Raw genomic sequence first — 12,176 nt, 5'->3', positions numbered from 1 at the left:
CCAGTAAACACAATGTTAAACTTTTAAAATGGAACTTATGAAAATGGAATTTGTGTATTCATCCATTTCTTTCCTACGTTCCCAACCAGTCTTATACATCTACAAACATGCATGTAGCGGATCTTTGAAATGCCAATTTAATTTAGAATCAAAGATTTTATGATCCCATTATTTCAGACCAAGCCACTCCCACTTGTCCATCATCTGACCTTCTCTGCGTCTGTTCTCTGCTGCAATCACTTCTCCAATCAACCTACTGTGAACACACCTATGGTTCATCATGCATCATTTGCCAGATTGTCTGAGTTATTTCCCTTGAGATTCCAGAGATGCTGTGTGGCTCTTTGGATTCTGCATGTTTTTGATGGGCTTGAAAAAATTGACTGCTTTTTTTCTGTGCTGCAAGTCTGGCTTGTTCGCCTAGTTCTCTGTAACTTGGTAAGAAAACTCTTTGGAACCAAAGTAAACTTTTTCCTACTTGAAAAAAAAACTGAAACAAAATAGGAATCTGTTCCCGCAGAGGAACATTTTCTTCATGACACTGATGTACTCTGTTCAAATTGCTTTTGTTCCTTATATGGTTGCCTAAGATCTGAATACAAAATATTTGGTGCATTTAGACAAAGACAGATGCTAAAGTCATTAAAATAAATTTTAGAATACAGTAGGCCTCAGGTTAATTTTCTCTCTTTTCCCATAGAATGTGTTCTCATTCTTAGGCGTTAGTGTCGACCACTTCTTTCTCAGTCTTCCTATGTCAGGTAGTCCTGTGTGCCAATAATTTCTGCTATCCTTTTCAGGGTCAGCTACCCGTTCTTGTGGTGGTGAATGATGGTGAAAGGTCCTGAATGCTACCACTCTGACTTTATACTGACTCCATAATACTAAAGCATCCACAACTCACAAAGCCATCAAGAGCACACACACAAACAAAACATCTAAAAGTCCAGAAAATATATTGAAACCATTTGGAAAAGTTACATTTTTTTTTCAATAATAGTTACAATAATATAATATCCTAATAATAGATAATAAGATAATATCCTCAGATAAACACTGATGTTTATTTAACGATTTTTTTTTTTTACTTATTTATGTGAGTGTGTATGAGAGAGAGAGAGAGAGAGAGGCGATAATAGACTGAATTTTGCATGAGCTTTATCTATAAATAAGCAAAGTAAATACACATTTATGAGCTGAGGGTCTAACAAAGCTGCCGTGCTTCTACATCTATTGGATCCTGACTTGAAGGAAATTTTGTCCATGATATGTGTGAGATGAGTCAATCTTTTCTTTGCATTCATTCTGTCATTTATGTTGTAGACAGGTTATCCAAAAGTAGAAAGACTAATCCTGTGAAACAACAGGAATTAGTTGAACACTGCTATGTAGTGCATATCTGTTTGAATGACAAAATGTCCTTAGTGTTCGGTTCATGTAGTCAGTGATGGATGAAAGGTATTTTCATTGGAATCAACTGCAGCCTGGCGGCATCATACAGTTTAAAAAGCTGTGTAATTTATTAGAGGACTCATACAAGAAGCCTCTTGAGGTTAAAATGAGTTTGTTGCACACAGGTTCAGAAAGTGCTGTCAGAATATCTGCTTATTGAAGCTATGTTGAGTTACTGATGTATAGGGTTATGGTTGATGGGAATGCAGTTTCCATTTTCCATTTCACACTGAGCAATAAAAGAGTGACCTGCTTACTCCAATTTAGTCATGTAGCAGATGGAGGATATCAAAACTGTGAAGTTTCTCTATCTCCTGGTAAGAAGGCTTAATGTCTGTAATGTTCTGAAAGGCATGGCTGGTAACTGTGGTTGGTCTCAGCAGCTCAATTATGTTACCCTGCAGTGTTTGTTCACTCATTCAGTTTTTCTAGTCAAATTCGCAAACACAAGCTTTTTTCCCACTGACACATCTGTCTAGCTCTTTCACTAAACTATATGAATACAATACACTGATTGCATTGAGTTATATGGTGAAAAGATGTGAATGCTGCTTTAGGACAAATCACAATTTTAGATTTTTTGGAGATTTTGTATGCCAAGGAAAGCAACTGTGTTGTGTTCTCACCTGCTTGAAAATTCCAAAGTGGTGAGAGCTGGAGGAGAGACTCAGTTGACCTCTTAATATTGCTGCTACAATACAGAGAAGTAGACGATGTGTCTGACATTTTGATAAACCACTTTTTCCCTCTCACACTTGAGAATTACTTTTCATTTTTGTTACTACCCTCATTCCCGATGGTATAGTGCTTGCATAATGCCAAACATGAATAAAAAACAAACAAAAGTATCAAGGAATCAGTACTCAAAATGATCTATGATGGCAGAATTTCATCAGAGAGTGTTTTCTAATGCGCTTGTCTTTTTATCGATTTATTTTTTCCATATTACATCAGGACAAGGTTTCTATCTACTGTTATTTGTCCGTGCTGGTGATTAGCTGAGATTAAATCAGTTAGTAAAAACTGTGATGGTAAATTTTAAGTCTCAGGACTGACAGACTCTCCAATCCACATTAACCATTTGTATCACCCAGACACGCTAATTGTTTTAAACTATTTACCTCTTAATTAACACTCAGACAAGATAATTGTTTTAACCTCCTGTTTCTTAATTAACATCAAGACTGCATCCTGCCCCCCTCTGGAGATGTTGTTACACATCTAAAGAACAAACCTCAGGTATAAATGCTCTGTATTTCTTTTGTTCGTATCTTTTCATACCATTGCCGCTGAATGGTGTGGACTGATCTTTTTCCTTGCAACGAAGAATAAAAACTTAGCCGGCCGGCCGAAAAAGTAAGTTTCTCTATTTCATTGCTCATCAGAAGTATTAGGAAGGAAGCGATTGAAAACTTCCATAACAAAACACAGACACACCTGACATGGTCATCACTTTTCACATCCTGCACAGTACAATATATTTTCATCAACTGAAATGCAAAATTTCGAAGATAATGCTCATATTAACTTGGTCATTACAATAAATGAACTATGAATTCTTCTTAATATCTTAACCACCACTGCTTCCTTATTAGAGGAGACTGACAGAGGGACCTTTAGAATGGTACCATTATTCAGCAATTAGTTGTTGTTTATTGTTACCCGTTCAGTGGGCTCTCCACCTTAGTTTGTGTCTGCACAGTCCTGCTTTTGCTGTCTTTTAACTTGGTGAGAGGCTGTGTGATGCTTTGAGTAACACCTGGCTTTCCTGATTTGTTGACAGCTTTTCACTGTATCTAGCACATCGACTATCTATTAAAAGTGCTATGTGTCATTTAACAATGTGCAGGACCCACATAGCAACACTAATCACAGCTTTTTTCAGAGCTGTATGCAATTCTTGAAGGACTACTTTGATAGTACATTCAACTTTATCGCTGCTGTTTTTAGAACAATCAGGACAATCACAACACTTAAAGGGTGCATTAAATGTGCTAATTATCTTGATTGTGTTGACTTTAAAAAGCTTGACATGGTTGAAATTTGATGCGAGGAACCTGTGCTTTTTAATCAAGTTTCTATCTTTTTAATATTTTTTACAGGAGCATGAATGACATTTGTTGCCATCAAAAATCTCTAAGGCAATTTGTGGGTCTCTACATTTCCCAGCACATACACAATATGCTTCAAGCAGTGTATCAAATCTATATTTCGTCATGTTTTGATATATAGTTTATTGGCCTTTAACAGTAAAAAATAACAAGATCCTCTATGCAATTGTTCCTTAACTCAAAGCAACAATGTTGGGTTGATACACAGTGCCCTCCAGTGTTAGGATTGTGAAGTGCCTTTGTAAAGCAATTACTGTGAAATGTTGCTTCGACAGATTTTCTTTAATTTAGGCTTTATAGACAAGTCAATGCAATCAATATACAAATAGTTTCATGAAGTATCAAGTGTTAGGACTGTGGTTTACTTTTTATACATAATCAGATGTCAAGCCTGCACTGCATGGTTCTCTGGCTTGTGGTAAAGATTAGGCTGGGAGGAAATTTAACAGCTGTCTGAGTAAGTGAGTGAGTGGGCGTTTGGTGCCCATATTCACAGAGAGAACACAACACTGTTAAAGTCATCCAAGTCGACTCACTGGAGTAAAGATGTTTATTGACAAAATGTTCACTGTGGCTAAAGTTAACATCTGCTTAAGAAGTTGATCAAATTAAATTGAGAAGAAAATGGCAGCCAGTCTGGTGTTTTCTCTTGCAGATATGTTTGACTAACCTGGGGATTTGTTTGCCTCGGGGCATGTGTTATTCAGTCCTGTCTGGCTTGTTTTCACACTTCCAGCCCTCAGCAAATGGTCAAAACTGTGAAAATAAATTGTGATCAACTGTTATAACAAGTTATCCTTTATGACCAGTCGGTTTAGTTGTTATCACTGCAACGTATGTTTTGTGTGTCATCATGCTGTCACTCAAGCCAGTCATTTTTGTAGCTGATAAATTGTCACACAAATGCAGCAGGCCTGTAAGCTACAAAGTAGCTCTGTGAAACTGTGATTCACACTTAGGAACTGAGTGTGTTTGTGTGATAGCAACAAGTCATCTCAAACTTTTGACATGAGGACGAGGAAATGAGAAAACCACAGTGAGCGAATAAGCCTAAAAAAAGAGCTCCTTCTTATCAGAAACCCAATTTCAGTTACTGCATTGTATATTCTGAAATAAGGCTTTTTTAGGTTAGTGATTTTTTAAAAGACAGCTGTTTATGAGTTTTACACACAAATGCATTTACATATTCATAAATATTGATAGGATAGAATTATAATACTGAAATCTTCCAAAACATTCTCATAAACATTACAAGCATTTTTTCCAGTCTGTTACCCATGTATTTTACAGACATGTGTAACAGCATGTGCATTACTGGTCACAATGTATTTAGTTAAATTTAGTATGTATTTTCTAATCATGATATAATTCATCTTGCATAAACACATCAAGTGAGTAGCCTGACAGTGTGCAGAGAATTTAAACTTGCAAGTTATTTTACAATAAAGGGAAACAGCATAAAAGTTTGAATGTAATTCAGTTTTGTTACGACTCTGGCTGGCAGATATTCCCCTGCTGCTTCACTGCTTCTGTTATTTTCCACTTTTTGAAACCGCCTGTATTGCTTTGATCCACTCCTTTCTTTCTTCAGCTGTTGCAGCTTGCAGGAAGTAGTGAGTCTCATCTGCTGTGATGATCTCAAAGAGGTTGTCAACAATGTCATACTTTTTTGCTAAAACCAGGAAAAGATGGAGAGAGGGGAGTTAAAATGGCTGACTTGAAACGAAACTGTGCCGACAGGACACACAAGTTTTACATTGCAGTCACGGCTGTATTGCAGCATATGCATCCTGTGGCAAAAGCCTCACCCACCATCAGGGACATACTCCACAGCTGTAACCACAGCCCCACGGAGATGGATGGAGCCTAGAGGGTCATCACCCTGACATTAGGAGAGGAGGAGAGTTTATTTTTCTAACTTGCTTTGAACAAGTACAGATTAGTCCAAGTTTGTTCTTTTACCTTTGATGGATCATAATAGTGTATAAACGCGGGGTCATCTCGCAGTACAAACTTCCGCACCTTCCAGTTTTTTCTCCTATGTCCCTGTATTAAAGTAACAATACGTTTTTTTATCGAATATGACAACACACCGAACAGTTAACAAAGCCTTGTATGAATCAAATGCGAATCAGACTTCCTCTTTCAAGGTTTCTTTTGTATCTGTCCACCTGTGAATGGTAATATGCAGCAAGACAACAAAAAGAAAAATGGCACCCAATCAGGAGAATTATTTTTCACATCGAGTATATTAAGTTATGTTTCACCTGTTTAAGTAAACAACCCTGTTTTACGATGTTTCCCCTGAATTCTTCCTTGACGAGCACATCTTCGTCACTGGAGTAGCCTTCACAAAAGAACCCACTGTCTGCCTGAAAGTACACGCACACAAATATCATTCAAGCAGTATATGCGTGTACTTTTTCATCATCTTATCAACGCCTCTTAAATTCATGCTGTGGTCTTTTTGAAAAATAAAAAAAGCACAACTTCTAATTACAATAAAGGCAACATTTGTTAAATCGTAGCTTTCAATGACCTGAACTTACAAAGTAATAAAGAGCTTTGGTCTCATCTAAGAAGACTGTTTGCTCTCCACCCTCTGCTCCCTCTTTTGACAGGTCCCCTGCTGGCTGGAGAAAGCCCTCATTCAGAAGCCCTGTTGCTAACATGACAGCCTCAGGCCTATTTCTTGCCTTTTCTTTCGAAATTAGCCACTCTACCACTGTCACACCTGTGCAAAAATAGAGAAGCAAAGAAAAATGGTCAGAATACCAGAAGGTAAAAAAAAGAAAGAAGGCAAACTTCCTCCACACCTGTAACATTAATAAAAACCAAGACAGCTGTACCGGGGAAGCAGTGGTTGAAAACGCGATTATCCTGCTCCAGTGTCAGCTCTTTCACTCCATCATCCAGGTCTTTCATCAGCATGTAAAGTTCACTGAGAGAACACAATGTATGCACAGTCAATACGTCTTGCAACTAGGCACAAACGCTGGAATTTTCTCGTCAAGATTTTCACAAGAAAATGTGAAAGTCACAAAAATTCATTGTCCACAGACATGATTTTCACTGGATTTTCATACTACTGAACACAACAACTTTTCTGAGAAATAGTCCCGTTTGACAGGTGCATTACATTTAACAGGTGGCAAATTGCACATTTGGGATCAGAGCTGTTGGAGGGTGGTGCTTCAGACTCGACTGCCAACAGGGAGAGTCGAGCTCGAGTCCTGTCCTGAACAGTGCCTTTGAATAACTTTGCCTTCAAATGTTGTTCTGAAGTTCATTCGCTGTTCATGTGTGCTTTCACCCTGAGTTTCATTCTTACACATGACAAACACATCATTTTCGATGATGTGACTATCTGTGAGTTTATCTGTGCGACTGGGTCGATTCATGACCTACCTAAGGTTGACAGTTTCAGGCAGGCGAATGGAGCGTCGTGTGGACCTTCTGGCAAACTTTTTCCCACCCTGCAGACAGGTAATGGCTCTCTTGATGTCCTTTACCCAGCACTCTCTCTCCTCCATATGTGAGGCTTGGAAGAAGTGATCCTGCCTCTTCTCCGTGGTAACCTTGAACACCAGCTAAACCAAGCACACTCAGTTAGTTATGCCTTTACTTTCAGTGCCCTCCAAAGATTTTCCTTTCAATATCCAAAAATCTACAGCTAAAGTAGCTGCTAGTTTAGAAAAAAAAAATTAAAAATGGTTATGAAAATGTAATCAAATGTTTAAATTGTTTCAGGTCTTAAATCCCCTGAATGCCTAATCATTTTTACATGTGTAATCCTTCAGTACAAGTTTAAATTTCTACTTGAAAGTTTCTTACCGTCCTCTTGCTAAAATCCTGACAGGGGCTGACGAGTGTGGCACCCATTAATGGGATCATTCCTTTTGGTGAACGGTCTGTTTTCTTTTTGTAGAATTCCAAACCATCATCTGACAACACCACCCACACTGCTCTCCAGGAATTTAACACTGTACCCTGAAAATCGATAAAACAACAGGCAGCTAAGATTCTCTTCATCAGGATCTTTGTGCTGTGAGTTGCTGTGAGACGCCTATTTTAGCATAATGATGTCATAGCTAACAGGTGCTTGCTTGATAATCTCCTCATCCTTTGTCTTTTTCAAATATAATCACCAGAAGCAGCACCGTGCATTGCACTTTCTTTGAGTAGTGATCATCAAATTCACAGTGGAGTGCATGGACTTAGAGAACCATGGTCACTCAAATGTAAAATAGAACAAGAGAGTTTAGTTTTTATTCAGACGATTACATGTAAATCTTGAACCACTTTTATATGAATTCCCCTCTGTCAAGGTTAGTTGGGCTTTCTCTTTTGCTTCCTTTTTTACTTTGGTGGCACAATGTGAAAACATTCACACTTAAATGATTTAAATAGAAGTGTCTATCAGGTGTGGGATTGTGTGGTAACTATTTAAAAATGCAGAAATGAAACTGTATTTCTGGTAAAAATGTGTAGTGAAAAGAAGGCGTGGCTTGTCAACCCCTTTCTTGTACAACTTGGGTTTATCTTTATAAAAATTACAATTTATTCAGTTGGGGCTTGAAAAAATCCTCTACTCTCTTCCCTCATTTAGGGAACAGATGCTGGAGTTAAAATGTGCAAAATTTTCAGTAAGACATATTCTTGTGAAAGTGTAACATTTAAGGTTACTACATAACTGATGTTAGAATTAGTCTTTCAACACTATATTTGCTTTGACACTCTTGACTGCCAGCGTTCAAAAAGTAGGGAAGTGGGGCTGTGCTCACTGAACTCAGTTCATGCAGTAAAATCAAATGATAAAAAAAACCATGCGACCGTGCAGTGCTACTTTTCATATTCTGAAAAGCTTTAGCCACCATCTTTAAACTATTTTTGTAAAAAATATAAAAGAAATGGTTGAGTCGGATCATTTGTTGAAGCAAATACTTACTCCTCTCGGTAACAGCACATACAAACAAATATGGCATACTTCAAAAAATGGCACATAAAATTGATGAACTGCAGACAAATCTGATACATGACATGTTGAAAGTATGCACACCATTCACATTCTCATTTTTAATTCCAAGCAATTACCGTAAACTCGGGAATTAAAAAAATAGGTGACAGTTATTAGTACCCCCTTAAAAGATTACATTGTAAAGTAAATCCACCACAACTGGCTTTCAAATGACCACCAATTTGTCCAAGATTGCCCAAAAAGGGGCAACTTATTGCAAAATGTAGCACTCAAAATGTAAAACATATCAAAAGAAGATCTGCAGGTAACTCTTTAGACACCATTGTCTTTTTATTCAAATTTGTTCAAGCTATACTTTATTGGAAACAACTTCACTCCGAAAAGAGAATTAATATAGTTTGACAGTTTGCCATTAGACCTCTAGACCTGGCCTTTTGTAATAATGTGTTCTGAACAGACAAATCAAAAAAAGACTTGTTTGACAGTAGTTTTACAGTAGTAACAAGAGATATGATCAGTTGATCCCCAAAGCAGCTTTTCAGATGAAAAGCTAGTGGAAATGTTATGGTTCGTTGTGGTCATCTGTGGGAGACTGTCCCCAGCCGCCAGCGGGGCAAGAGGTGGGGTACACCTTGGACAGGTCACCAGCCCTTCAAAGGGCAAACACAGAGGCAAAGACACAGCAAAGCACACTCACACTTCTTCCTAAGGTCAAAATAGAATCCCCACTTAACCTAACATGCCTGTTTATAGATGGTGGGAGAGAACGCAAGAAATTCCTCACAGGAAAGCCCCAGCAGAGGTTTGAACCTGAAACCGTCCCAGTGCTTACTACAACACACTGCAACTCGTTTTTGTTTTATTTTAAACTTAATTTCTCATGTGCTGGTATCCAGTAATGCAATCTTTATCTGTAGGCAATATTTCACAGAGGATTGTGTGTTTTCTTGCTCGTATACATGTTTACACACTTGATATAGGTTATTTTTACATAAATGTAGAGGACAGAATACTTTAGTGTACTTCCATTACTAAAATAATGCACAGTACACTGACACATGTTCAGACATGAGCAAGTGATGTATGGGTTATCCCAGTTCAACTGCAAACCTGACCTCAGCCTCCTGGAGGTTGAAACACTGTCTGAAGCCTTTTCTTATTAATATATCTCATGATTAAGAGTCAAGATTAAAACCTTTTGCTCTGCACCATCTGACCCCATTACCCTGATGTGTCATTCGGCCTCCAGACAATTTTGCTTCAATAGGAAACGCAGTCACAAATATCAAGTGTCCTTGTTAATACTTATCTTGGCAAGACGTTCTTTTGTGTCAGATCTTTTTGTATCGTAAGTTAAGTGGACTACTGTTTGTTTGTCTTAGTTTTTGTTTTGTTTTTCCTTTACTTTCCTGATTTTGTTTTATTTTTATCATAATATGTTCAAAATAAAGTAATCATTCATTTAGTATTAGTTTGTAGATATTGATGCTTACCATCCATTCACTGTATGTTTATGATTTACAGCTAGGCAGCTAGCTGATGGTTTTATTTGTTTAACACACATTTCACAATCTAAATATTTCATTGACTCACCAGTTTACATATTACCTGCCTGTTCTTGCACTTTTGCAATGAAGGCGTGTGCATAATGACTCAGGCTATCTTTAGCTATTGGGCTGTGGCTCTTTACCATTCTGACTTCAGATTGTTAATAAGATAAAACAATACAAGCACAAACACATCTAACACACAAAGGGTCATCAAAAATGGTGCTTCAAAACAAGGGGAATAAAATCAAAGGTAAGGGCTTTGTATAGCAATGTAATAAAATAGTGTATATAATTGCATAACATGTGTGACATCACCACATTTCAATAGTTTAAGTGAGGAAACTGAGCAAACACAATTAGTCACTCAGAATGCAGCTCATAAAGATACGTAGGATGGACATATAAGGAGTGTGAAAAGCAAAAAGTCTCACTTTACTCAACATAAAAAAAGAGTGTGGGCAGTTTAGCAATGTGAGAAATGAAGACACACCAACAGGCAGTTCTTTTTGTTTCATGAATGTCAATTTTAATATAGGTCTTGAGTTTGGTATGTACACATGAGGCTTCTGCCATTTGCTGTTGATCTGTTTTTGTATTGGTTTTCCTAGATTTCTCAGTGCATTTATGCATGAGTAGGTTTATGTCATACGGTTCTTGGGTTTTCACCCAGAGTTAACACTCAGAATTAAACAGATAACACATTTCTCTCTGTGTTGTTTTATTCTCAACTCTGAACAGAAGTAGGAACTGTTGCAACTGCAGAACAGAAGTATGTGTTTGTTTGTCGTTTTACAATTTTTGATTGACAGCTGTTCCTCTCTTTAAATTCTTTAAATGCCATTACAATTTGTCCTGCTGATGGTTTTGTCATGAATTTAGACATTTATCTATTTGGTAGTTCAAATGTTTTTTTTTTTTACCATCATAGTGTCTGTCTGGTCTTTGTTAGAAAAGGCAGAAGACTTGGTTTGGGTTAAACCCACAACACATTTTTTGCAATGTTTTCTGTGATATATGAACAGAGTTTGTTGCATCAAAGTTTGTCTTGTAAAGCTGCCAGTTGTACTATTTGTTCTCTGTTATGATACTGTAAAAAAAAAGGTATATCAGAAGTAGACTTGTCAAGAAGTTTAATCAAGTGTAAAAAGGGAGGTGAATGGTATTTTTTATTAAGGTGCTCTTACCTTCTTCACCAAGTATCCCTCTCTGATCTCTTGTGGCTCCATTACTGCACTCTCTACTGCTGTCGGCTGCAACTTGTCACTTTTTAGTAACTGTCAGAAACATTTCCCTGCCTGTTTGCTCACAGATCTCTCTCTCTCTCTCTCTCTCTCTCTCTCTCTCTCTCTCTCTCGCTCTCTCTCTCTCTCCCTGTCTTTATCGCTCTGTGCGTTTCTGTCAAAACCACACACTCAAACAGAAATACAAGCAGGAAGTTGCGCTGTTGGGTGTGTGACAGTGATGACTGGTCAACCTGCTTCCTGTTGTCTGATATATTATTAGTTACAGATGATGCTTCATTGTGTTAAACTTAAGTTGGTAGTTGTGAAATACTTGAGCAAGACATTTTTACTGTGGACACAGAAAGAGGAAACACAGTAAAGCACAGACACAGTCAGCTTACAGTAAATGTGCTCCAACTTTAGCTACTTGAGCTTGATTTTCTACTGGGTGGCAAAACTTTATTACATAGCCCTTTTTACTTTACGGCCTTTTTCTTCTCTGTTTCTACTCTGTCCTTCTTGTTATTGCCTCATATGTGGCTCTGTGATACATTTTGATTACTTAAGCTACTTTCTTCTGTTTTATATCTATTTCCTACACTGTAAAAAAAAAAAACGTAAAAAAAACTGTCAATGACTTTGGCTGCCAAACAAAAACCTTAAAATTAAAGTAAAATACCGTAATTCAAAAAATATGCAAAAACATCACATTTACAGAAAATTTCATTCAATTTTTACAGGAAAATGCTGTTATTTTACTGTTTTTCCCCACATAATTATGATCAATCACCTTCAATAAAGGGACAATGCTAAATGCTGTGGGACTATTGATTCTAAAACTATTTTATAAAATGTATTCAGA

The 12,176-nt window shown here is 37.3% G+C and overlaps 1 protein-coding gene across 1 annotated transcript; it reads right to left on the bottom strand.

Moving 5' to 3' along the window:
- Positions 1 to 4,075: 4,075 nt before the first annotated feature.
- Positions 4,076 to 11,438, bottom strand: plek (pleckstrin). The gene is made up of 9 exons (XM_072390882.1): positions 11,276 to 11,438; positions 7,398 to 7,553; positions 6,972 to 7,153; positions 6,413 to 6,504; positions 6,113 to 6,297; positions 5,831 to 5,935; positions 5,526 to 5,609; positions 5,376 to 5,445; positions 4,076 to 5,235 (listed from the first exon to the last, which is right to left on the bottom strand). Exons 1-9 carry the CDS (start codon positions 11,315 to 11,317, stop codon positions 5,096 to 5,098), a joined length of 1,056 nt encoding a protein of 351 aa, XP_072246983.1. The 5' UTR covers positions 11,318 to 11,438; the 3' UTR covers positions 4,076 to 5,095.
- Positions 11,439 to 12,176: the final 738 nt, after the last annotated feature.

This window comes from Leuresthes tenuis, unplaced genomic scaffold, assembly GCF_036924035.1.
Source record: "Leuresthes tenuis unplaced genomic scaffold, fLeuTen1.0.hap1 SCAF_8, whole genome shotgun sequence".
In the NCBI taxonomy this organism is placed as follows: domain Eukaryota; kingdom Metazoa; phylum Chordata; class Actinopteri; order Atheriniformes; family Atherinopsidae; genus Leuresthes; species Leuresthes tenuis.
This window is presented reverse-complemented; position numbering and strand designations above follow the sequence as displayed.